This window comes from Tursiops truncatus, chromosome 6 (assembly GCF_011762595.2).
Source record: "Tursiops truncatus isolate mTurTru1 chromosome 6, mTurTru1.mat.Y, whole genome shotgun sequence".
NCBI classification, from domain to species: Eukaryota; Metazoa; Chordata; class Mammalia; order Artiodactyla; family Delphinidae; genus Tursiops; species Tursiops truncatus.
In genome coordinates, this window is record NC_047039.1 from 82,361,774 (window position 1) to 82,387,717 (window position 25,944).

Consider the following 25,944-nt stretch of genomic DNA (forward strand, 5'->3'; position numbering starts at 1 on the left):
TTGTACTTTTACCTTTTTTGGTGGGTTTGAAATTTTTCAAAATAAAAAACTGGAAGAAAATTTGGAGGAAAGGCAGAAACATAAGTAGAGCAGCAAAAACTGCTTTAATGTCTGCATTAAAAAAAAATCTGCAACTGATTGGAATACAATCCATTTAATATACTTTATCCATGAATTCACAATGTTACTTAACCTAAAAGTGAGAGATTGAGAAAGAAGGAACCCCAAAAGAAAAACAAAACAAGAATTCCTGGAGGTTCTCCTATATTCCAGGCCACATGCCTGGCTCTGAGATTCTAGCTGCCAGCAAAGGAGATGTGGTCTCACCCTCATGGAGGGAGCTGACAACTCTCAGGCAAGCTGGACACTGAACTGGGAACTGAACCTGCAAGGATGCTGCAGGGCAGGGAGAGACAGGTGCCACGGATGTCTCTAGCAGAGGCAGTGATCTGGCTAGAAAGGCTTCCCAGAGAAGTGGTGTTGAAACTGAGAACTGAGCAAAGATCCCTTTTTGCTAGTATGGGTGCTGGGTTGAGCCGGAGCTGCTTTGCTGTGCTGAGCATCTACATACCCATTACTCTAGCAAGGGGCCTGGAGTTTCAGAAGACACCCAGGACTAGAAGGGAGCCATTTTCTGGTCACGCAAAGCCAACATGCCATCTTCGAAGTAACCAGGACAGTGCCATGTAACAGCTTGTGTGGGAACTTGGGGGAACTTTGAGAAAATTATGCTTATATCCGCATTTGGGCATAATGTCTAAATAGTCATCTGACCTCAGATTGTTTTCCTCAAGTCGAGCGCTTCCTACTGTAGAATGCTCAATCTCGGCATCATGGAAATAATTAATTATTTAATCTTCTTAGTAAACAGATTCAAAAGAAAACCTTCTGTATAATTCAAAATGAAAGTAGGCTATGCTCTATTAAAAAAAAATCAAGCCATTCATTACAAAACTACCTAGAGTAGAACTCTAAGTACCATAAGCTTGAAATATTTAGCATGTTATTGATTTTCATGACAACCAGTCCATCTATTTTCTGAGTTGAAAAAAAACATTCATTTTTTACATACAACAAGTTACTGGATGAGTAATAAGTTTAAAAGTGTGGGGGGGGGGCTTCCCTGGTGGCGCAGTGGTTGAGAGTCCGCCTGCCAATGCAGGGGACACAGGTTTGTGCCCCGGTCCGGGAGGATCCCACATGCCGCGGAGCGGCTAGGCCCGTGAGCCATGGCCGCTGAGCCTGCGCATCCGGAGCCTGTGCTCCGCAATGGGAGAGGCCACAACAGTGAGCGGTCAACATAACGCAAAAAAGTGTGTGTGTGTGTGTGTGTGTGTGTGTGTGTCATAAATGATTTACAGGGAGAACACAGGTCTGCACAGACAGGCTCACGCCAGCTTGTGTCATCATCTGCTGACAGGCAAGGTGGGCTGAGGAGGGACCCCAGAGACTTGGACCTCCGTGGCCCCCACTTCTGCACCCTGAGGTCTGCTCACAGCAGGAAGCAGGGCAAGTCTTGCTCTTTGCATCTCACTTTCCTCATTCTGCCTCACTAGGATGATACCTGTTCTTCCTTCCCCACAGTGCTGCCCCGAGGACTGGATGAGGTTGTGAGTGGTAGTGCGCTTAGTGGATGCCAGCATGGACTCCAGAACCACTTCATCCTGGCAAGCCCTTGTGAGACACCCAACCTTTCTGTGCTTCTGTTTCTTCATCTGTGAAATAAGGAGAGTAGTGTCCAGCTCATAAGGTTGGTGTGTAGAGGAAATGAGTTCATTTATGCACAGTGTTTAGAATCACGCCTGCCCCATGGCCAAGGCCACTGAAATGTAGGCCAGTAGTACTACAAATTGGTTTTGTAATGTGCCACCCAGATGTGTTCATTCATGCTTTTTGAGCACCTACTCAGTGTCAGGTTCTGTGCAAGGCCCTTGGGGTACAGCCAAGGCTCAGACTGGCAAAGACTGTCCTGAAGGAGTTCACAGTGTGGTGGGTAACACTGAAATCTCATCAGAAAACTGCAATATACTGAAGAAAGGGCAGAGATGAAATAAGTGAAGAAAAGGCAAAGGGAGGGGGCAGGGACCTCCTGCAGCTGGGGAGCAGGGCTGTGGAAGATTAGGGAGGCTTCAAAGAGGTGGCACTTGAACTAAATATCAGAAATGCAAAGGACTCCGCCAGGCACAGAGGGGTAACAGAGATGGCATCAGGCAGTGGGCACAGCATAGGCAAAAAAGACAGCTGCAGAGAGCAGGTTCTATCACTTAGCACGCGGGGAATGGACTGGAGGGGGACTGAACAGAATGCTGGTGTCACAGCTCTGCCGCCACTCATGGAATGACATTATGCAGGATGCGTCACCTCTCTGGGGTCACTTCCTTCACTTTAGAATGGAGGGTTCTCTGCCTGGAGAGCTCTTGGGGAGACTGCATGCCTAAGTGGTAAGTGGCTTAGGAATGGAAAGGGAACCAGGCCCCAACCCGTGAGCCCCTAGGGGAGGGAATCGCATGCAGGGCTCAAGAGGGAAGCTAACAGGGTGAAGGCAGGTGCTGATGGCTTTGAGCCACAGGGGATACAGGGAATCGGGACGTGAGGTTATCAAGGTTATCTGGCCCATCAGCTGGCCCAACCCTCTCCCTTTACAATGGGAGGCCCAGGGAGGGATGTACAGAGGCTACACAGCTAGCCTCAGGGAGCTGGCCCCAGATCCCAGGAGGTAGATCAGGAGGCCACATGGGTGCCCTGGTCCTTGAAGGAGTGTGAGCATGGGGCGGGGAACTGTGGGCATCATCTCAGGTCGTCTCACAACCAGCTAGGGTCAGTACCATGCCACTGTCACGTCACAAATGAAAGGCTGAGAGTGGGAGCGTAATCTGCCCAAGGCCATCAGCTAACAAGTGCCAGAGGCTGTTTGGGAACCCCTGCCCATCTGACCACAAGCCCAAGGAAAACAGCGGTATCATCAGTATTACAAGTTGACCAAGCATGTTAGCCCCTCTGGGCCTCCGTTTCCTCGTCTGTACAAATAGGCACAAGACCACTTTATCAAACAGGACGAGGATGGGGCAGTCAATGTCATACCATGACACAAACCCTGTACTTTTGTCTCAGAGCACCTGCCCAGCAGCCACCAAGCACCCCGGGCCCTGCCTCACGCCAGTGTTACCACAGTCCTGGGAGGAAAGCAGACAATTACAGAAGATGATGTTCAGGCTCCAGTAAGGGCAAGTGGTCTGTGTAAGGCTACCCAGCAGAAGATGGCAGGGCCAGGATGGGAAGCCAGGTGTTCTCATGTTGACCCAGTGCCCTTTCCTTTGTTCCTTATTTGGAGCCACAAGTTCCCTCTGCACTCCTGGCCACTATGGGATTGGGGGCCTTTCTGGCTGAAAGAGACTCCCAGGTCAGCCTGTCACACTGAGGCTCAAGCGCCACAGTTTGACAAGAGCCCCTGTGGTCCATGATGCTGACTGCAGGGACGTCCAGAGGTGTTGAGAACACTGACTGCACCTGCATTTTCACTCTGACATTCCAAAAGTGGATCCTGGGGCTGAATCAGTAGATCTCTCCCCTAAGCCAACTGGAGTCTGAACACTTAGCCTCCAAACCCTTTCCCACTCAGCTGACACACCTGGCTGTCCTTCAGAAACTCCAGGTAATCCTGGGTGACAGGTACCTTCGATTGGCAAGAAACACCTAGGATCTTGTTAAAATTCAGAGTCAGGGTGAGTAGGGCTGGGGTGGGGCCTGGGAGTCTGCATTTCTAACACGCTCCCAGGTGCTGCTGCTGGTCAGTGGACCACACTGCTTCAGAGAATCTCTAGACCAGTATTTCCTTGATGATAAGAACTAGCCAAGGCATTTGTTTAAAATCACCTTCCCAGGCTTCTTCCCTGGAGATGCTCATCAGGGAAGCTGGAAATCTGATTTTTAACCAGTAAACCAGTACCCTGCCCCCACTCTGCCTCACCTGATGAGTCCTACCATCAGATACACTTGAGAAACATTGCCTAGTCCAACCCCCTCACCTGGTGCCTGAATCCCCGCTGAGCATCCCCACCAGGAGCCGTCCAGTCTCCACCTGAGGGTGGCCCGTCACTCTAAGTTAAGGCAGGGGTTCTCACCCACTGCTGTGAATCAGAATCACCTGCAGCACTAAAAAAGGACTCAGAGACCAGGCTGCTAGAAATAGGACAGGGCCTGGCGGAGGTGACCAGCTCGTCCCCATTTGCATGAGCCTTTCCACATTTCCTGCTCCACATTTATTATTACTACCCCATTAGGTTGGTATTATACCCATTATACACATTTGTCCTCCTAGAGAGACTTACTTTTCTGATTCCCTTTCCAGTTCTTTCCAGATTCAACTTGTAATTCCAGACTTGACTCAACATAATCTGTGGTTGTGCTGCTTCCTAGCAGCATCAGCCGTACCGTAAGCAGTGCGAGTAATTTATTTATTTAGAATGAATTATTTATACCCAGCATACTTCCAGGCGGTGAAAGACTCATCAACAATGGGGCCATTGGAGTTGCACACTGGGAACTGATATTACTTTAGATACCATGGTCTTGAATTAAAAATGGGGGACAGAACCTTGAATTGAATCTTTTACCAGATGGACAGGAAAGATACAGATTGGGTCCTTGGCAGGAATAGACCGGGAACCGCCAAGCACTTGGTAGCATTGTGCCCTTTTTTCCTCTGCTTCTGTGAAAACTCAACCAGAAAAGAGCATGCGCACCTCTCACAGATGCCTTGGGCTTATTTGGCCTCTCCTGCAGGTTCTTTGTTTTAATTTTACTGTTCTGAATCACCTTCGCGGTCTGTGATAGTTCATTTCATCCACAAAACTTTGAATCTAGAGGCAAATGGAGACATAATTTTTCAAGGAGTTCCCTGCCCAGGGCCTGGCTGGCATCTCAGATGCCAAAAGCATCAGTAATGGTAATATGATCCTTAATCTGTAAGAAGCACCAGTCTGAAAAGGGCCACCACCTGTTCCACCTTCCCTGTCCTATCTGATACTCTCAATGGCCCCAGAAGAAGGGCAGATTTAGTTAGCCCATTTCAGAGATGAGTTCAGTGAGACTCCAGGAGGCTTGCCGATTTGCCCAAGGCTGCTGTCAGTGACAGACATAGGAGGGACAATTACCCAGAGCTTCTAGATTTTAGGCCTCAGTTCTGGCTACTATGCCCAACTGCTCTTCTGCCATATCCACCTGTCCTGGGGTGGCAGCGCTGGGCAGTGGAATTTGCACTGGTCTGGGAGAGTACACAGCAGGCACTGCACTTGTTGAATAAAGGAATGAATAAATAAATATGAGCATGAATGAATGAGAACAGAACACTTCCCTTTCCCCACAGAAGATCAATGCATTGTGCTGGAGCCCTGTTGGGGGCTCATGCTTCCTCCCACCCATTTGTATGCAAACCAACAGCTAGCAACCTTCCCTCCCTTCATGTATGACATTCCACCTGCTCCCAGAACCTCACTTTACTGGCATCCAATGCCACGGCCAGGAAGGCCTATCCATAGTCTCCAGTCCTCAGGGTCTCTCCCTCCCCCTCTACTTGGCCCATAACGCATGCCTTTAATATTTCTTCTCTTTTTCCTCCCCCACCTTTTTGTTTTTTTTTTTTAATGAATCCAGAAGGTGGAAGCACCTCATAGATTATTAATGTGCTAAATGGCCCCTCAAGAGACCAGCGCCAAGAAATGGCTCCAACCCGCCCTGGATTATTGGCCTCCATTCTCTTTCTTAGAGAGTAGCACAGCAGCAGCGGTGGCAGCGAAGTTTCCACCTGTGGCTAATCACACTGTGGGCTCCTGAGTGGTTTTCGATCAGGTCCACAGGCTCCGTCACTCCACGGCAAGGGTGCGGCAGCCACATGGGCTGGGCAGTGGTGGAGTTCTGGCCTGCTGGGTTTTGACTCTTGGGGGCTGAGAAGCAGACATTATGTGCACCTTGAGTGTCTTGCTGAAGAACCCCTACCTTGCCCCGACGCCTTAAGTTTCAGGGTCTGCAGTGCCAGAGTAAATAACCTTTGCTGTTGATGCAAAACAGGGGCTATAATTGGAGGTCTGCTCCTGGGGAGGAGTCCTTGTCATTGTAACATTATTACATCATAACATTGTTACCAGCAGCTACTGTTTTGTAGTCTATAAAGGTGCTTTCACCTAAAAGATGAAAAGCCTTCACTGATTCTCACAACTGCACAAAACATATTAGGCTAATTTGCTATTCCCATTTTACGTAAGAGAAAAGTGAGGCTGAGAAAGATAAAATAAGACCATGGTGTAATTACAAAGCACTGGAGAGTGAGCCATGGGACCCAGCTTTGCTGTTACTGTGAGAACTTGGGTAAGATCCTACCCACTTTGGGCCTCTGCTTCCCAGTCTGTGCAACAGGGAGACTGGACCCAATGATTGCTAAGATCTTATGTCTTTCTATGAATCTACCTCAAATTCCACAAACCACAGCTAAGTAAGAAACAATCATTTGATTTCTCAGGCAACCTACAGTTTTAATAAGATAATCACATGAGAAAATCAAGTCAGATGACAAAATTTCTGTTCCTATAAAGGAAATGGCATCGACCGATAGTTTAGAGCTATGTTGGAACTCAGTAAATAGCAAAGGGCTTGATTTGAGGGTTTTCACAGATTTGGTTTTTTAAATGTCAAAACCAAGCATGACTTAGTTTTTTCAGAAATCAAGCCCTAAATGTGCCAACAGTTACACAGAGACTTAGCTTTTTCAGAAATCACGTCCTAGATGTGCCAACAGTTACACAGAGTCAAGGTTCTCCTGTCCACATGCCCTCCTCACTTCCACTCCCTCACATGAGCTTGGCCAAGGAGACAACCCCATCACACAAACTGAAATGTTCCTGCCCAGGAAAGTCCTCGAGGGAGTGCCAAGGCAGGCCAGGAGGCAGGGTGGGCTGCCGAGGGGAGGCTTGGGATGGTGCCAGGAGAAGTGCATCTACAATTTAATAATCTGCTGCAGGTGCCTTTTTAAAGGACAGGCTCTGCGGGATACGGTTCTTGATGAAATAGTGTTTGCAACTTCCTGCGAGCAGCCCTTTATCCCTTCAGGAATCTGACTTTACTTTCATCAGCAAGGCTATTTCTCTCTGCAAGCTGAGACAACTATCATCTCACTCCCAAGAAGGAAGGAGTTTTGTCCCGCTCTTAGGGTATGAACTCCCGCTGGCCACATCTCTTGTACCTTTGCTGGCTTTGCCTCCATCTCTTGTTCAAGCTACCCTGCCTCCATCTTCCCCACCCAGCGCCAAATCCTGCTGCTCCCCAGGCTCCGTGCTTTCAGAAGGACAGACTATGTTGGTGGGAGCTTTGTAGAACTTCTCCAAAAATGTGCAAGGCAGGGTCAGAAGCAAGCCCCCTTCAGATCTCCGAGGAAAGGATTCTGAGGGAGTCTGAAAACATTTCCAAAGGAAGCATATTAGTTCAAAAGCATCAGGGCCAGAGATGGGAGATGGGAGCTGAGGCCATGCCAGAGATCATTTCAGGTGCCCTTTATGTCCTTTTACCAAGGGGCTGCAGTTGGAAAGCCCTTGGGTTCCTCTAGGTCTGGCAGGCTCTGATGATCTGCCCTCATCATTAGGGATGAGCCTGAGGCCTCGAAGGCGGGCATCCAGCCCTCTGTCAGCAAACATGCCCAGGTACCCCTCAGCATCTAAGTCAGGACTGCACCAGACCCTGCCCTAGGGCGGCTCAAGGCCGGGTGGGCGCAGACACAGGGCAGCAAACACCATGCGAGGGCTCTGCAGGTAAAGGAGCACAGGGGAAGGAACGGGAAGCTCCACAGAGGAAGGGGCAGCCAAACTGCACCCTGCCAGGTGGAGAGACCACGGGCAGAGGGAACAGCCTGTAAGTGGATGGTGGCATATAAAGGAGCAGGTGGGTGGCAAAGAGAGGAGCAAGATGAAGGGGCACCTTTGGCCACACCACAGGCTGTGGGCTTTGTCCCAGGGGTGTTTGCCCCAGCAGCATCCCCTGCTGTCTCCTCCATGTCCCCTTTCCCACAGGGGCTGTGTAAATTGAAATTCTGTGGACCAGCAGCACTTGTCAGAGTCCTGATGTCTGGGAGATGAGCAGGACTTAGAGATCACCTGGCCCAAGCAAGTTCCCAGGAACCAACTGCATCCACATCACCTGAACTGCTGGTACTGAAATGGCAGCGGGGGTGAGAAGTGGGGTCCACAGTCCTTTAAGGATTTGATGAATCCCTTAATCTGGACCTGCTCAGAATGGAGCTCGGGAATCTGCATTAACACAAGCACATCCTTGGCCCCCATAAATGACTCTCACCATATAGTGTGAGAGCCAGCAACCGGATGTATGCCTACTCTATGGATTAAATCTCAGCAACAGTGGGACTGGATGAGACTAGAATGTTCGGGGAACCTCCGGCAAGGGGACCTCACTACTTCACAGCCAGGCAGCCTGCTCCACGCCGGATGCCTCCAGCAGCAAAGGCTTGCTTGCAGGGAGTGGAGGATCCTGCTCCCCTCTAACTTCAGCCTTGCTCCTGCATCTCCCCACCTACGTCTCAGAGACCCAGCAAAATCTCTCAAAGAGCCATGCAGGTCTGGAGGCTAAGATTTCTCCCTCCTACCCAGCGCCCTGCATGTTCTCCAGTCTGAACATGCTCAGCTCTCCAACAGCCAGAACCTGACTCTCCGCAGATACCTCCCACGCTATGCCCTGGTGTGTCTCTCCCAGTGTGAGGCCCAGAGCTAAGCCCCGACCCTGGGCGGGGTCTGACCAGGAGGACAGGGACAGAACCTGCACTGCACGCCCTGGACTCCATGAAGGTCCTCGCGTCTAGCTGGAGGAGCTGACGCTCCCAGTGACTCACATCACGACTTAAACAATATTAGCCTCTCAACACAGCAACCATGAATCAAGAAGCCCAGCAAAAAGCAAAAGTTAAATTTAACTGATTTTAGCACCAGGGTAAATTTTCACCCCTTTGTGGCGCAAATCCCTATTTTTGTAGCACCAGGAAACAGAAACAACTGATTACGCATCCCAGGCTGTCTCTGTCCAGAAAGCATTGTTCCCCCAAAAGGCAGTCGGTGCTCCTTTTCAATTACACAAATTACATGCATTTTCCCATTTGTGAAACTCTGTTTCGGAGCCCAGTTTTGAATAAGTTAAGGGATTGATCAAATCCCTTGGGCGACAGCAGACCCACTCACCCTAGTCCTCTACCATCTCTTCAAACAAGCTCAGCCTCCAGGAGGTGGGGAACGGGCGGGAGGTCCCCGGAATCTGGTCCTGTGTCAGCAAATGGGGCTGTGTTCCCCGAGAGTGGGGGGAGGGAGAAATCTTCCAGGGCCACTCTCCATCAGGACCCACATCTTTGTTCCTACATCCCCCTGCTTGACTTCTCAGGCTGGGAGAAGTCTGTTCTCCTTGGCTCACCCTGTGATGCAGGTCCCCAGAACTCTCCAAACTGCTGGGCACCGTCCAGTTCGTAGCCCCTCAGTGTCCCTCATCTGTGCACAGCCAGAGCCCTGGATCTGCCCAGGTGTCTGGTAGCAGATGCCTAGGGCAGTGGTGGACTAAGCACGAGAATCACCCACAAGAGCCTGTCAGCAACGCATAGGGATTCTGCTGAGGTGGAGGCTGAGGATCTGCATTTTTCTCCCAAGTCCTCGGCCTCCCCATGGTCAAGTCCACATTGTGAGAAACTCTGCCATGGAGGGTTTCACGTTCCCAGTCTACCCCCTGCACTTAGTTCAGTTTAGCACTCAGTGAGGACCTACTGGGGTACTAGGCCCTGTGCGAGGCGCTGGCAACTAAGGGGTGAAGAAAACAAGAGTCCCTGCCCCCAAGAAGCTTACAGTCTAGTAGGGAACACCCAGATACAGAATAAACTATTCTCCACAGAATGTAATTCATTTAATAACGGAACACCGTATGCAATATAGAAGTGACGTAGAACCACGCACGTTCCTCAATCTTGTTTTCACTATCACTCTCCTAGGAAACCTTTAAGCATTTTTTCCTAATCCCACCCCACTCATGAAATTGTAATACCACAGATATACTATATATCCGTTTATGCACCATATGTGTACCTGTGCATTATACATAAAAAGAGTGAGACTTTTTGCCCTCTTCCCACAAGAATGAATTTTCACCCCCTTGAGGGAGATGACCCCCCACTGAGAAGGCATTGTTGAGGAGGGAACAATTAATTCACTTAGGGATGGGAGGCACAGAAGGAAAGAGATCAGGAAAGGCATCACAGAGGAAGCAGTACCTATCCAGGGTTTTGAAGGATGAGCAGGAGTTCAGCAAAACAGAGAAGGTACTCAGCATCTAGCCTCCCTTGCTGAGCAACCTGACTCTTGCTTTCCTCACAGAATTCCTCCTTCCTGTGGAAGCCAGCCTCCAAGATGGTCCCTAGTGATCTTCGCCTCCTGCTATAGCTTGTATAGTCCTCTCCCTCATAAATAAGAGCTAAATTTGTGATCAATAGAATATGGCAGAAATAATGATATGCAAACTCTGAAGCTAGATCCTAAAAACTTCTGCAGTCTCTACTTTGGTCTCCTAGATGACTCGTTTTGGGGGAAGCCAGCTGCCATGCCATGAGGACCCTCTAGGAGCATTATGGAGAGGCCCCCACGGGGAAGCCCCAATTTGCCAGCCATGTGAGGGGACCATGCTGGGAGCAGACCCTCCAGCCCCAAGCAAGCCTTCAGATGATGCCGGCCCCCAGCCTCCAAATCTGCCAGCTGGACCTCAAACATCTTGGAGCAGTTGCAAGCCATTCTGTGGGTCTGAATTCCTGACCCACAGAAGTAATGGAATAATAAGTGATTATTGTTGTTTTAAGCCACTAGATTTTAAGGTGATTTGTTACACAGCAATAAATAATACACCCCACCTCTCATAACCCAAGTTTCTGTCTTGTCAGCTCCTCTAGGCTGCGGGCCCTCTTTTGCATGCTGAGGCTGGGGAGCTTTAGCTGCCAAGCCAGGAGTTTGCAACACTGTGCTTGCTCCTACAGCTCCTAGAGAATTCTGAGGGGCAGACAGTTCTAAGTGAGCCTCAGAGAAGGTCAGGAAGCTCCCTGGATTCCTCTGGGTGGGGATTTTACAGGGAGCTTGCTCTCTCACGTCTGGGCAAAATATCCATGTGCAGACCCTTCCCTCCCTCCCTCCCTCCCTCTGACCATTCAACATCTAATAAGGTCTGTGAAGTGTTAGGCACCAGGAAAAACAGGAGTAACTCAGGCCTCGTTTCTGTTCTCAAGGAATCCATAGCTCAACTAAATACATCCCCACATCTGCAAAGCCGTAAGAGGGGGAAAGGCAGACAGGCTTGCGGGGGTGGGCTGTGTACATGCTCTGCTAGAAGTAAACAGGGGGAAGTAAGAGAAAGAATTTCTAGAGGGCTACTTTAGATAGTGCAATAAGAAAAGGCTTCCTGGAAGAGGCAGCATTTAAGCTGGGTCTCTGAGAACGGGTAGGACTTGACATACAGGTCATGGAGAGAAGGGGATGTTTCAAGTGGTGGGAACAGTGTTTCAGGAAAGACAAGGAATGCTAAGTAGTTGGGGCATTCAACTCAGGGAATAGCAGGAGACGGGGCAGGGGTGTCAACAACAATAAAACAAGAAACACTTAGTGCTTAGGACATGCCAGGGCACAGTTCTAATCCCTGTTTAATAATTTAGCCCACACAGCAGCCCTATGAGGTCAGTCCTCTTATTACCTTGCTTTTACAGATGGGAGGCTGAGGCTCAGAGAGGCAGTGCCTGGCCCTGACCAGCAGGAGTCTGGCGTGCTCCTCAGTACTCAGGAGAGAAAGCTCAAGGGCAGAGAAGGTGCATGACTCCACCAAGGTCTCACGGCTGTTTGTGGGCACCGCAGGGTTGGAAGCCAGGCTCCCCCGGCACATTGAACTGTGCTGGTTTCCAGCTACGTGGTTAGGTTTGCACCAAAACACGCTGAGCTGCTTTTCTGGCCTCATCCACTGTTGCATCCGCCCACCCTCAGCATGGCCTGCTCCGGCCACGGAGAGTGACTCACTGCTCTCCAAGCCCACACTCCTTCCCACCTCCTGCTTTTGCATGCCCAGTTTCCTCTGCCAGCAGCGCTCTCCTCCACGTCTCCAGCTGTCCAACGCCCTCTCCTCCTTTGCAGCCAGCTCCCCATCACCTCCCCTGAGAAGCCTTCCTGAACCCAGGGCTGAGTGGGTGGGTGGCTCTCCCCTGGGACCCCACTCTTCCCTTATCACAGCTCTGCTATGGCTGCCTCCCACCTCCCCTCTGGGGCACGAGCTTGAGGCTCTACCCCCAGCGCCCCATATACGCAGGGCTGGACTCAGAAAGTACGTCAGTCAATGTGAGCAGAATGAAACCAGATCCCCCTGTGGTCTGGCTCCTGCCCACCCCTTCATTCTCATTCTCACCACCCTGACTCCCCACCCACCATGCTCCAGCCCCACTGCCCTCTTTTCCGTTCCCTGAACAAGCCAAGTTTGTTCCCATCACAGGCTGTCTGCATTTGCTATTCCATCCTGACATGGAATACTCTGCATCCAACCAACTCCTTCTCACCCTTCAGGTCTGAGTTCAATTGTCACCTCCTCTAAGAGGCCTTTCCTGACTGCCTCGAGGCGGCCACTGTTTATCCCATCACACTGTTTACCTCTACCCTAGCCATTTCCTTACCTCAATCTTATCTCAAGGGCCAAACTGCCTTTGAGTTTAAATCCTGGCTCTTACCTATGAGCTGAGGGTCCTTGGGCAAGTTACTTAGCCTCTGTGTGCCTTGGTCTCCTTATCTATAAAATGGGATGATGATAATACCAACAGCATAATACCAACAGTTGTAAGGAGTACATGAGTTAATGAAAATACGTGCTCAGAACAGTGTCTGGTGTGTTGTAAGCCCGACATACATACTATACAAGTATTGCTCTTAGTATGATTACTTAATTGTTTATTTGCTCATTGCCTGCCTCCCTCCTAGAATGTAAGCTCTGAACAGGCAGGGACCATGTCTGTTCTATTCGGCACTATATCCTCAGTGTCTACCCAAATTCCAGGCACACAGTAAGTTGCATTATATTTATTGGATGGATGAATGGATGATGAATGGATGACGGATGGATGAATGGACGAGGGATGGATGGATGAAGCAAAGAAGTAAAACATGTTCCTGGGCCACAACTCATCGTGGGGTCTCATCTTTCTACACGTCTCTCTCACATTCTAAATAACAGCTAGCACTGGTGAGTTTCACCTATATCAGGCCATACATTCACTGGTGGAACATTCAACAGCGTATAACATTTGCCAGTGTAAAGAGTGAATAACAGCCAAGAGCCCCAGAAAAGGCTTAACCAAGGAGAAAGGCAGTCTTAGTGGACAAAATAATTTCAGTGAGGGCGGGAGGTTTGGATCATCTAGTTAAAGAAACAGTGAGAGCAGGTCTCTGAGGCCTGAAGGTCTAGGGTGTACTTGGGGAAAGGTGCGTTGTTTAGAGGGGCAGAGGCATGGAGTGAGTGGCAGGGATAGGAAATGAGACTGGACAGGAAGACTGGCTGGATGTTGACAGCCCTGAAAGTCGGGCTAGGGAGTCACTGAAATATTTCAAACACACAGTGATGGTGTCAGGGCTACCCTTTAGAGCCCCACTGTGTCAGCCAGGACAGGCCAGAGGATCAAGCCAGGAGGTAGAGGCAGTGGGAGGCTGTGTAATCATTCAGGAAAGAGTATGGGAGGTCTGAACTGAGCAACTTAGGAACGATGTTGGGCAAGGAACCATTTCTGAGAAAGACTGGTGGCCAAAGACAGTTCCCCAACCAAAGGTGGCCCGGACCTTACCTGTACCAGATTCCAGCCTTGGAGGGACTCTGCGATGATGGACGTAACAGATGGACAGACTCCTCCAAACACCATCAAGTGGTTCGGCCCATATTTTATTGCGTCGTAGAAGGCTTTCAACCCTTTTGCATTATCACACTGGGGAGCAACACAAAGAAAGAGAAGCCCAAATTAGAAACAGCTTTCCCCAGGGACAAGAGCCCAACAGTGGATTCACACAAACAAAACTTCCTCATGGGAAACCTGGGTTTCAGTTCTCTCATTGTGAGGCCTCTCTTTAAACCAGTCCTGAGCGCATGCTGTGAGCTCAGTGAGGTGTGGTCTTGGTACCCCTCTTCCCAGCTCTCCTCTCTCTGAGTGTCCTCCAAATCTAGGACTTTAGGCTCCCCAGCCATCTCCCTTCAGAGCACACTAGGGAACGGGCCCCCAAATTCCTCACCCTGGGCCTCTCCCATCATGGTCATCTATATTTTAAAAGAAGATAAATCCACACCCATTAGGATGGCTATTATCAAAAAAGCAGAAAACAACAAGTATTGGCAAGCGTGTGGAGAAAGTGCAATCTTTGTGCATTGCTGCTAGGGACATAAAGTGGTGCAGCTGCAATAGAAAACAGTACTACAGTTCCTCAAAACAGAATTAAACAGAATTATTATATGATCCAGAATTCCGCTTCTGGGTATATACCCCCAAGAACTGAAAGCAGGGACTCAAAGAGATATCTGTACACCCATGTTCATTAGCAGCATTATTCACAGTAGCCAAAAAGTGTAAACAACCCAAATATCCATCAAGAGATGAATGGTTGAACAAACTGTGGTTTATACATATAATGGAGTATTTTTCTGCCTTAAAAAGGAAGGGAATTCTGACACATGCTATAACACGGATGAAACCTGAAGACATTATGCTAAGTGAAATAAGCCAGACACAAAAGGACAAATGTATGATTCCACTTGGGTGAGGTACCTAGAATAGTCAAATTCATAAAGACAGAAAGTAGGATAGTGGTTGCCAGGGGCTGGAGGAGGGGGAAATGGGGAGTTAGTGTTCAATGGGTACACTCTCAGTGATGGTAACATTCCAGAAATGGATGGAGGTGATGGCTGCACAACAGTGAGAATGTACTTAATGTCACTGAACTGTACACCTAAAAATAAAGCGGCACATTTTATGTTATATACATTTTATCACAATAAAAAAGCAGGAGGAGGAGAAGGAGAAGGAGGTGAATCTAAAGGGAAGAATCTGTTCAGCAGACACTTGCCAAGCACCACTCTGTGTTCAGCCCAGGGCTGGATGCTGAGGAAACAGAGAAATTGGACACAGCCCTGCCAAGGAGCTCGCATATGAGAAAGAAAAACAGATCTTGGTGACCCGCTATGAAAATGAACAAGGACAAATGTCTGCAGATATCGGGAGTCAGTTATGGCTCACCTCCCTCTTCTCCAGTTTCATCACTCTCATCAAGCCGTGTGGCCGGCTCTCCCCTGAACAGAGCCACTGGCTGCGAACTGGGCGTCTTGCTCCTCCTGAGACCCAGTCAAGCCCATTCATCACCTAGCAGTCCGAGGCCCCTTTGTAAAACATAAATTAGTCCCCTTTTTACTCTGCTGCTTTCTGTGCACTTAAAACCCAAACTCCTATCAGAATATAATTCTCAAAAGGTTAAAAACATAATTCTCATGAAAATCAATAGTGGGTACATGTCAACCTTTTATTTAACTAATAAAGGGCATCTGCAGGATGACAAAGTCGATTCAAAAGAAAATTTGGGAAGCAGGGATTTTTATAGTGAATGCAAAATAAGAAATAAGATTGCTGAGTTAGATACAAAACTGGTTAGTGTCCTATACGGCAATAAAACTATCACCTTTGGGGACAGAAAAAGAAATCACTGAACACCAGCACATCTTATCAATTTTAGAGAATTGTAAGATGACTTAAATTCCCCTAGTCAGATGACCCTAAGGAACGGCTGTTAGAAAACGCTCTAAGTGTTAGGCTAACTGGTTATATAATAACGATTTTATATTATTTACAAGTTTGGTATGATATTCTTCACCATCCTTATCATAATGGATGCAGGAAGCCACAAGATCCAGCCCTGCCTCCCACTCTGACCTGATTTCTCTCCACTCTCTTCCTTGCTCACCAAGTACAGCCTTACCAGCCTCCTTTTTGAAGGAAAAGCAATTTCCTTCCTGCCTTTGGGTCTTTGCACTTGCTGTTTTCTTTGCTGGGAATAATATTCACCCGGTTCTCAGCATGGCTCACTCCTCATCATTCAAGTCTCAGCTTAGCCGTTACCTCCTTAGGGAATTCATCACTGTTGCCCTACCCAAAATGGTCCTCACCCCCCGTCACTCTCTAAGATGCCACCCTAGTTTATGCCCTAATATAGCTCCTAAAATTATCTGAAATCATCTTGTCTATTTTTGTTTGTCTGCATATTGACTGTCCTTTAATTAAAATGTAAGCCCTCTGAGGACAAGGCTTTTTGGTCATTGTTTCTACTGCTGTTTCCTCAGAGCTTATACAGGTGCCTTAGTAAGGATCTGCTGGATGCCTGAGGGGGCCCTCTGACCTCCCTGCATCTGTTTCTCCCCTCTCTTTCTACTTCCATGTGTCTCTCCTTATTTTTGTCTTACTATGTCTCCCCGCCCCTTCCCCTCAAGTGACCATAATGTGGGACCAGAGTGGGTTAACATTTGTTGCTCTCTCCTTGTCTATTTGAGAGACTCTGGACTGAGATCCATGGTGGGCGTCAAGAGGGATAGAAACATGAGTCTGATTCAGTTCCTGGCCTCAGAGAGCTCACTGCCCAGTGAGATAGGGGCACGGGTGGCCTCAGCATGTGATGGACAGGGCTCAGTGCTGGGGCAGAGGCACCATGGGGAAGCACCAGGGAGGGCTCTGGGGGCAGGGGTGCGTAAGACTGAGGATGAGGGCAAAGTGGCCTGGGCTAAGGCTAAGGAGCGCTCTGAATGCCAGCCTAGAGAGTTTGGATAGTACCCTGGAGAGATTCAGGAAATGATTCAATTTTAAAATTTTAATTTAATTTTAAAATTGGCCAAGTTAATTTTCTTGCCAAGAAAGACAGAAGGAGAGAAAGATGGAAAGGAAGGAGGAAAGAAGGAAGGAGGGAGGTCGGGGGGGAAGAAAGATGAAATTCTTATTGCTTCTTGGGGCCCTCTATTAATTGTTCCTGTTTCCTTTTTTGTGTGTGTGTGTGTGTGTGTGTGTGGTACGAGGGCCTCTCACTGCTGTGGCCTCTCCCGTTGCGGAGCACAGGCTCCGGACACGCAGGCTCAGCGGCCATGGCTCACGGGCCCAGCCGCTCCGCGGCACGTGGGATCTTCCCGGACCGGGGCACGAACCCGTGTCCCCTGCATCGGCAGGCGGACTCTCAACCACTGCGCCACCAGGGAAGCCCGTTCCTGTTTCTTGATTGAAAGCAACACTTCCCACCCTCGGTGGAGCACAAGTGGATATAACACAGTAGTTCATGTTTTAATTGTTTCTAACATGATTTACTGAATCATTTTCCATTTTAATATATTCCTGTAATGATTTTAGCTTGCTTTGTAATCTGTACTAATGACAATGATGATACAGTACCACAAGATTTATAATCAAAGCTGCATTAAAATAATATTAGCAACAATGAACTTATTAATACCTGTTTGCTCAGCGAACATTTCTCCAGTACCTAGTCCCTGTAAGACTCTTCATTAATAATGATGCCCTGGCTTCTCACAAATATATACTTTCTGAATAAGTCAACTTAAAAATCTGAGCATATTTGACCACTGGTATTTGAGCTGCAAAAGTTTATCTGACTCAGTTTTCACCAAACCGTGTGGAAGGCAGAATTCTGGCTCCCATGACCCCCTTGGTCTTACTCTCATGCATATGTTATGTTACACGGCAAATGGGACTTTGTAGATGTAGTTAAGGTTAATGATCAGCTGACCTTAAAGTGTTATCCAGGTGGCCCAATGTATTCACACAAGCCCTGAAAAGCAGGGAAGTTTTTGTGGCTGACAGCAGCGGGGAAATCAGAGATTCAAAGCATGAGATGTATTCGATGTGCCATTGTTGGTTTGAAGTTGAAGGGGGAACCTCAGTCCTACAATTGCAAAAAACTGAATTCTGCCAACAACCTGAATAGTCGGGCCTCCAGATAAGAACCAGCCCAGCTGACTCCTTGATGTTGGCCTTCGAAAGCCCTGAGCAGAGGGCTCGGCACGGTCATGCAGGTCTGGACTTCTGGCCCACGAATGGTGAGACAATACACGGTTGTGGTTTAAGCCACTAAATTTGTGGTCATTTGTTACAGCATCAATAGAAAAGTAATGTGGTGAAGTAAAATGAGAAAAATTAGAATAACACAGTGAGATTTTCCTTAACGTTAAATGTATTCTGTTTAGAGAACTATCCTTAATTTAAAGATAAGATCCTTCGTGGTCTGTACGGTGTTGAAACGTTTTTGTTATAAAATTGCAGACAGTAGCAGGATTTTGTTTTTAATACCCTAACGCAGCAAAATAAAATGTTTTCTACCCTATGTACATTTCTGTTCCATGTCCCCTGGAGCCCCGTCTCTTTAGCCTTTACTGGTGTGTAAGAGCCAAAGGTGTGAGCATTACTAACCCAGCCAGCCTGGCACCCCCATTTTCAGATGCAGCCAATGATGACTAGAGAGGTGAAGGGACTTATCCACTGTCCTTTCAGGATTAGGGGAGGGACTTCGGGATCCCCAGTTCAGAGCTTTCTCAACAGTCTAGAGAACTCAGCTTAACGGGCAAAGGGAAGGGAAAAGTCAGCAGCATTCTAGAAAGGACCATTCTCCCCCAGGGTAGTGCTGCAAGCCCAGGCCTCTTCCTGATCAGCACTCTTGACCTGAGGCAGGATAAACAACACTGGGCACCAAGTAAGAAAGAAAAAGAGAAAAGGGGAGAAAGACGGGAAGCAAGTCAGAAGGACAGAAGAAGGGTGCTTCCCCAGCTCCCCTAGAGAGCACGTTTGCAGTGAATAACAAAGTAAAAATCACATGGACGTACCTGTCCCATTTGAGATGCTACTGTCCCTCACCCTCATTTCTAATACTTTCTCTTCTTAGCTGACATGGTTAGTGTCCCCAATAGATAGGCTCTCCAGTTGACCTAAGCTTAATTTTTGTGGCTGGACCAGCATGGAGGTTTTTACACTCAGTCCAGCAGGGCCCTATGACCCAGCAAAGATGTTTGGGGTCCAGTGAGAGGAGCTCTGGGTTCCTCACCTTCATTTCCACCTGCAGTTCTCCTTTACCTGTTCTATATACAGCTTCAAGGGGCCACATAATACTTAATTTGAAAAGAGGATTTCATGGATAGTCACAAAATAAGGTTTGAAAACCACAAAGGAGATGACCTCAGAGGTCCTTGCCTGTGTATGACTTTTGTCTCCGGCCTAGGGAAGTGCAGGTGGGTGTCCCGCAGGCAAGGCTGGATGAGCCAGTCACGTGAGCACACACTACAAGCTACTCGCTGAAAGTTCATCCACTGCACATCAGTTTGCCTGATGACCAATTCAACAAACCACTGGGGTATTTCTCTGAGTTTCCCAAGGGGTTCCTTGCAGACACTTCACATGGCTATTTCACAAGGATTTGTTCTTGAGGCTCAAGTGAAAGTCAATTTCAACTGTATTTCACATTTCAGTCCTTCCTAAATGCTGCGATTGGAGATGTTCCCCTAATGCTTGTTTATTACTTTCCTCTTCTTGTGGGCTCCGGACCTGCCCCTCATGAGCCAGGGAAATGTTGAAGCTTTTCTATTCCCCATTTAAGGTGTCTGTCAGATGGCTTTTAGTGAGCTGGTCACTGGGCAAAACCATAATTCTGAGAAATTATTTATGACATGTTGTCTTTGAGCGATTTGGCTTTTTGATGAATTGCTCTCAGAACCCAGATAAGGGGGTTCTTCTGTCCTGGAAGAAAGCTTTATCATGTTCCCCTACTTCCCCCCACCTCCCCCACTAGGAACTCCCCCCACTCCCTTCTGGAGGGTACAGCCACACCTGAACAGCAGACAGGGAGCTAATTCCATCGTGGTTCACATTCTCCTGCAATAGTTCAAGGCTAAATGACCAGCTACAGCCTCTGATCTGCAGTCCTGCAACCTAGACATGGGCTGGCACACAGTAGGGCCTCGCTAACTCTTGCCCTCCCCCTCCCTCTTCTCTCCAGGATTTTTCCCCCTTGCCTTTCATTGACCTCACATCTCCAGTAGCTCATGGTCACTTCCTCCAAACTCCCTTCCCCTGTTTCACTTCCAAAGGCTTCTTCTCCTTCCCTCCCAAGATGGACTTGTCACAAAGAAATCATAATGGACACATAACAGGCTCTTAAAATTCAGCACCTATAAATGGGAACAGAGCCAAAAGCCATGAAAATCAATTTTTTTTAATGAAAAAGTAGAACTCTAGAATAAAATTCATTTTCAGGGCTTCCCTGGTGGCGCAGTGGTTGAGAGTCCGCCTGCCGATGCAGGGGATACGGGTTCGTGCCCCGGTACGGGAAGATCCCACATGCCGCGGAGCGGCTGGGCCTGTGAGCCATGGCCGCTGAGCCTGCGTGTCCGGAGCCTGTGCTCCACAACGGGAGAGGCCACAACAGTGAGAGGCCCATGTACCACAAAAAAAAGAAAAAAAAATTCATTTTCATTTAAATCTCATTTTTAAAGAATTGAAGTACTTTTTTGACTGAAAAATTTCAAAGAAAAGGTTGCTGAGCGTTAAAATGTAAAAATGCCAAGAAAATGTCAGAGTTAATAATGACCAATTTGAAACTGGGAATTACTCTGCACAGAATTTCAGAATTGAAGGAGAATGTAAAAGCTAACATGTCCAACTCATGCCCCGGATACAAAGTCGTCCTCTGTGCATCCTGTTCCAGGAGTGGTCAGCATCTGCTTACATCCCTCCAGTGGCAGGGGTCTCACTCCCTCACCAGGGAGCTACTTTGCCACTGGTGCTTCTTAGAAAGTTCTTATGTTGGTCGTGAAATCACCCTGCTTTTGCATCCCCTGTTCCAACTTCTCATTCTAGAGCAAAGGTCAGCAAACTTTTCCCGTAAAGGGCCAGGCAATAAATATTTTAAGCTCCGTGGGCCACATTGTCTCTGTTGCAACTTCTCAACCCTTTGGAGCACAAAAGCAGCTACAGACAATACATAAAAGAAGGAACATGGCTGCAATCCCATAAAATTTTATTTACAAAACAGGCAGTAGTTGGACTTGGACCACTGGCTGTAGTTCGCCCACCCGTGCTCTAGAACCTCACAGAACACGTACAGTCCTCCATCCCCACGAGAGCCCCTCAGATACCTAAACTCAGCCAGCCTGCCTCCACAAGATGCTTTCAGGCCAAACGACCCTTAGCTCTTCTAATCATCCCGTATGATATAGTTTCACACCCTTCTTGTACGTGGGCATCCTTGGGAGTGGTTTCAGAGGACAGATATTTCCTGGATGCACCCCCAAATACCACCATCTGCCCTACACAGAAAAGTAACACAAGCTAACGTGTGTTGTACACTCACTATGTGTCAAGCATGCTAATAAGAACTTCATATAAATTATTCTATTCATTCCTCACAGTGTTATGTAAGGTAGGTACCGTTATTATTTCCATCTCACAGAAAGGGAAACTGAGGTTCAGAGAAGTTAAAAAACTTGCCCCAAGTCACATAAATGGTAAGGATTCCATCTCAGGCAGTGTCACTTCAGAGCACTGTTTTATTTTAAATAAGAATTTGTTATTATGAAATATTTCACTTATAGAATAGAATATATATATATACACATATACATATAACTTATATAAAGTATGAAAAATAGTAATGTGAACATACAGTATACCCAGCACCCAGTTTATGCTGAAGCTCCTGTGTGCCCACCCTGCCTATATCCCTCCTTCACCAGGAAGAACCCCTAGTCTGAATTTTGTGTTTATCCTTCCTTGCTTTTCTTTGTTTATCATATGTATGTTTCCTAAATACTGTATCATTTAATTTTACTTGTTTTGAATGTATATATAAGTGGAATCATGCCTGAAACTTGCTTTTATGGCTTCACATTATGTTTGTGAGATTTCTGTTGCTGAACAAAGCTATAGCTCATTCATTTTGATAGCTGTGTAGTATTCCATTGTGTGAACAGGCCATGGTTTATTTGTTAATTCCCCCTGATGGACACTTGGGTTGTTTCCAGTATTTCGTTTAGTTGCTGCTGTAAGCAAGACAGCTGAATGTTTCTATACATGTCTCCTGGCACATATATGTAGAGCTTCTCTAGGGTATAAACCTAGAAATGGAATCACTGAATCACAGGATTTCCCACATTTTGTCAAAGTGGTTTTATCCATTTACCCTCCCACCAGCAGTGTTTGAGATCTCTCATTACTCCACATCCTCATCAACTTTATTTTTTGCCAATCTTGTGGGTATTGGATATGTCATTTTAGTTTGTATGTTCCTGATTATTAAAGAGGATAAGCCACTTTTTCACATATTTGTATGTGTTTCTACTTCCTCTTTTGGACTGGTGACTTTGCCTACTTTTCTGTTGGATCGTTTGTCTTTTTCTTATTGATTTGTTCAGACCATCCCTAGCCACAATGCTAAAATGAATGAAATGATCACCTCTCGCATTCTGAGCATACACTTCCATTAATGCAGACTCAGACGACAGTCCTTCTGTTTGGTCCCTACTTCATGCAGAGTTTGCTGTCAGCAAAAATTAGTAAATCAGCATGTGTAATCTTGGTTACAAAACACCTATGAACCTTTCTTGGAAAGAAAAAAGAAAGGAAGGGAGGGAGGGAGGAGGGAGGGAGACTACTTGATGATAAAATCCAGCCAACCACAGATGAATCAAAGTATAGATCTCAGGAAAGGAGGGCTTGTGATAAAAAGGAATGATTGCAAGAGTTGGACCCTTTTAACATGAAACAATCAGCAATGTAAAGATAATAATGTAAACTAAAATTCAGAAGGTGGAGGAGGAAAAAGGATTTGTGAGACTGCTAATTTCCTCTCCTTCCATACAAGGACTTTAATGGATACCATCTAAAGTGGAAAACCGGAGTTTAAACGCTGGGACTCTAACCTCACTGCTCTTCGTAATCTTTTATTATATTACTCTTAGATATTTTAAAACCAAATATTTTCTGCGAAAACCAAAACAGTTTTGCGAAGGCAAAACTGTTTAATGTTAAGCAATTCCTTCTGCTTTACTCTTCCTTACTTGCTTGTTACATTCAGATAAATAAAATTTAACATCAATTTTAAATAGCATGTAATAATGACCTTTTTATAAAATTATTTCTGTCCACCTCTCTACTTATAACATCTGCACGGAGAGATGTCTGGAATGGGAGTCATCTCATGTTAAAGATCGAGAGATTTTGAGTGATTTTTTAAAAACTCTCTTCTCTGTACTTATTTGTTTCACTTGAATTTCCTAAAGCACATATTACGTTTATAAAGACAGAAACTCATTTTTAAACTGGTAGGCTTTTCACACTCAAGATGCTTTCTCACTCATTTAAGTTCATCTCTTTCTGTTCTTCTGTGATTGACTTTCTGAGCCAAAAGCACAGGACTTAACATTTATTATTGCTAAATCATGTTAAAAATTAGCCCAGCACCATGGCCAACTGAATTCAACAAACTATATTGTTTTTTCATTGAAATTGATTCATTCAAACATTTTCTGAGCATCCACTAAGTGCTGAGAGAAACAAGTTAAGTCCCTGTGACATATAATTCCTTCAACAGAGTAGTCACTGAAGAAATGTTTACTGACATATTTAATTTGCAACTAAGAATGGTAATAATAGCACAGCAATCCCTATATAACATTTATTTATGCCAGGCACTACTATAATTTTTTAGTATTTATTAACTCAATCCTCACAACAACACTATGAAGCATGTCCTATTATTATCCATATTTTAATAGATGAAGAAGCTGAGGGTCAGAGAGGTGAGTAATTTGTCCAAAGCTTTACACAGTGAGTAACAGGAAGACTTGGGATTCTGTTCTCCCTGGGCACACAGTGACACTCTAACTCCCCAGCCTTCCTTGCAACTAGGTGTGACCACTGAGTTTTGGGCAATGCAATGTGAGCAAAGGTGATGGGCACTATGCCCAGGACTGGCCTAGAAAGCCTTCCCATAGGTTCTCCATGCTCTCTTCCCATCCACAGTGTCAGTGGGGAAGACTCCAAGGACCTAGAACCTCCCCCAACCCCAAATCCAATCCCAAGTCCGTCATGGAGGGGCACCGTGACTGCCAGAGAAACTGTCACAGGGAGGACAGCCTCCCAAGGTGACAGACTCCGGGAGCAATGCCTTCAGTATAATGTCTCGCTCTTTGCAGGCAACCTCAACCCTTGACTGAGCACAGCAGCCAAACAGATGCTTACCATTTCTGGTCAGCACAAGACTCAGCTATGGACAATCTTAAGCCCCTTTGGTCTGGCTGAGACTTCATCAGAGCTGCACCACTGCCCGAGTCTCTTCCTACTCACCTCTCCTTCCTTCCCCCTCTCCTTTCACAGGTGGCAGACCTGCCCACACTCTGAAGACTTGCCCTGCCTTCCCCTGCTCTCTCCCCTCTTTCTTTCGTGAGCATTGCTCCTAATCCACGTCTAGCTCTGGGCATCTGCTTCCCAGAGGACCCAACCAACACACCCTCTGACCTGCATTTGACTATGACATGAGCAAGAAATCATCTTAATACTTTGAACCACTGGAACATAAGGGTGTTTGTTACCATAATTAGACCACATTGACCAGTAACATTCTTAACCACCTGCTATAAGAAGCCTGAAATACAAGAAAATCAACACACCTAGGAAACTATTACAGAAAGGTGAAAAGAGTTTGAAGAGAGACAAAAAAAGATTAGGGGAAAAGGTAGAAAGAAATTATGCTGTACATTTAAAATGTGTTCCCCTATCATTCAGGACACTGACGTCAAACCAAAATTCAAGGGACATGACCAGATAAACTCAGATTTGCTGCACTGGGTGGTCTTCATCCCCTCTGTTCCCCTGTGCCCACAAAGGGCCTGGCTCCAAACAGGTGTTCAGTACATACTGGCTGGACGAAATTACTGCTGCATACAATCCCTGCTGGTGGATACCGCCTGAAATAAAAGTAACCGTAGCTGTAGCTCTGTCCCAAAGAGCTTATTAACTCCAGCCATCTTGAGTTTTTCACACTCCTTCCCCAGGCTGATGGACAGACCATCTGCTTCTGTAAGTCTCCAGAGAGCCAGACTGTCCATCTTGGATGCTGAGAAAAACTGGCATTTCTGTATTCTCCCTGAAGCTGTCACTCCGAATCCTTGGCCGGCTGCAGACTATGTTATTTGAGGATGATGGAGCCGTAGCACACATCTCTCCTCTGCGCTGGGAAAGCCAATTACCCAATTTACAAAATGTTTTTCAAAGACTGGTAGATACTAACTCTGTTTCCTAATTACCTGTCAATAAGTTCCTCCTCATATGCAGGTGTGACATTTTTAAAAGTCAGGGTCACGAACACAAAATGTATGCGGGCTGCTTGTCAGGAGGGTTGGGGTGCTCCCTTCTGCAGGTTTGCACAAATATCACAAGTTGTCAGCCCTTTCCCTGGGGATGGGGGCCAGGTCACCTGCTGAGGAGGGATCTCACTCCAGCTATGTTCCACCAAGCCATCTCCATTCCTTTCCACCCCACATATGCCTCTGCAGCGTGCTCTTTCGAGGGGTGCATTGGTCCAACATTTGCTGAGGGCCTGGGCTAGATACAGGGTAAGACACGGACCCTGCCCTCAGGGGACTTATAATCTAGAGGAGGTACAGAAATAATTTCGTAAAATGTAGTATGAAGTTAATGGAGGTTTAGAACACTCGCTCGTTCCATTAATACTCATGGGATGATAATTTAGAGCCAGATCCTGTGGGAAGTGCTGGGGACACAGGAAAGGTTACATACAGTCTTGCCCATGAGGGAGCTCTCACTTCGGTGGG

The 25,944-nt window shown here is 47.0% G+C and overlaps 1 protein-coding gene across 1 annotated transcript in view; it reads right to left on the minus strand.

The window, feature by feature from the left end:
• Nucleotides 1-25,944, minus strand: part of GABBR2 (gamma-aminobutyric acid type B receptor subunit 2) — a 366,883-nt gene that overhangs the window by 240,663 nt on the left and 100,276 nt on the right. Inside the window, exon 2 of the mRNA XM_033858335.2 lies at nucleotides 13,880-14,017. Within this exon, the coding sequence (XP_033714226.1) occupies nucleotides 13,880-14,017 (138 nt within the window). The remainder of the gene's footprint in view (nucleotides 1-13,879; nucleotides 14,018-25,944) is intronic.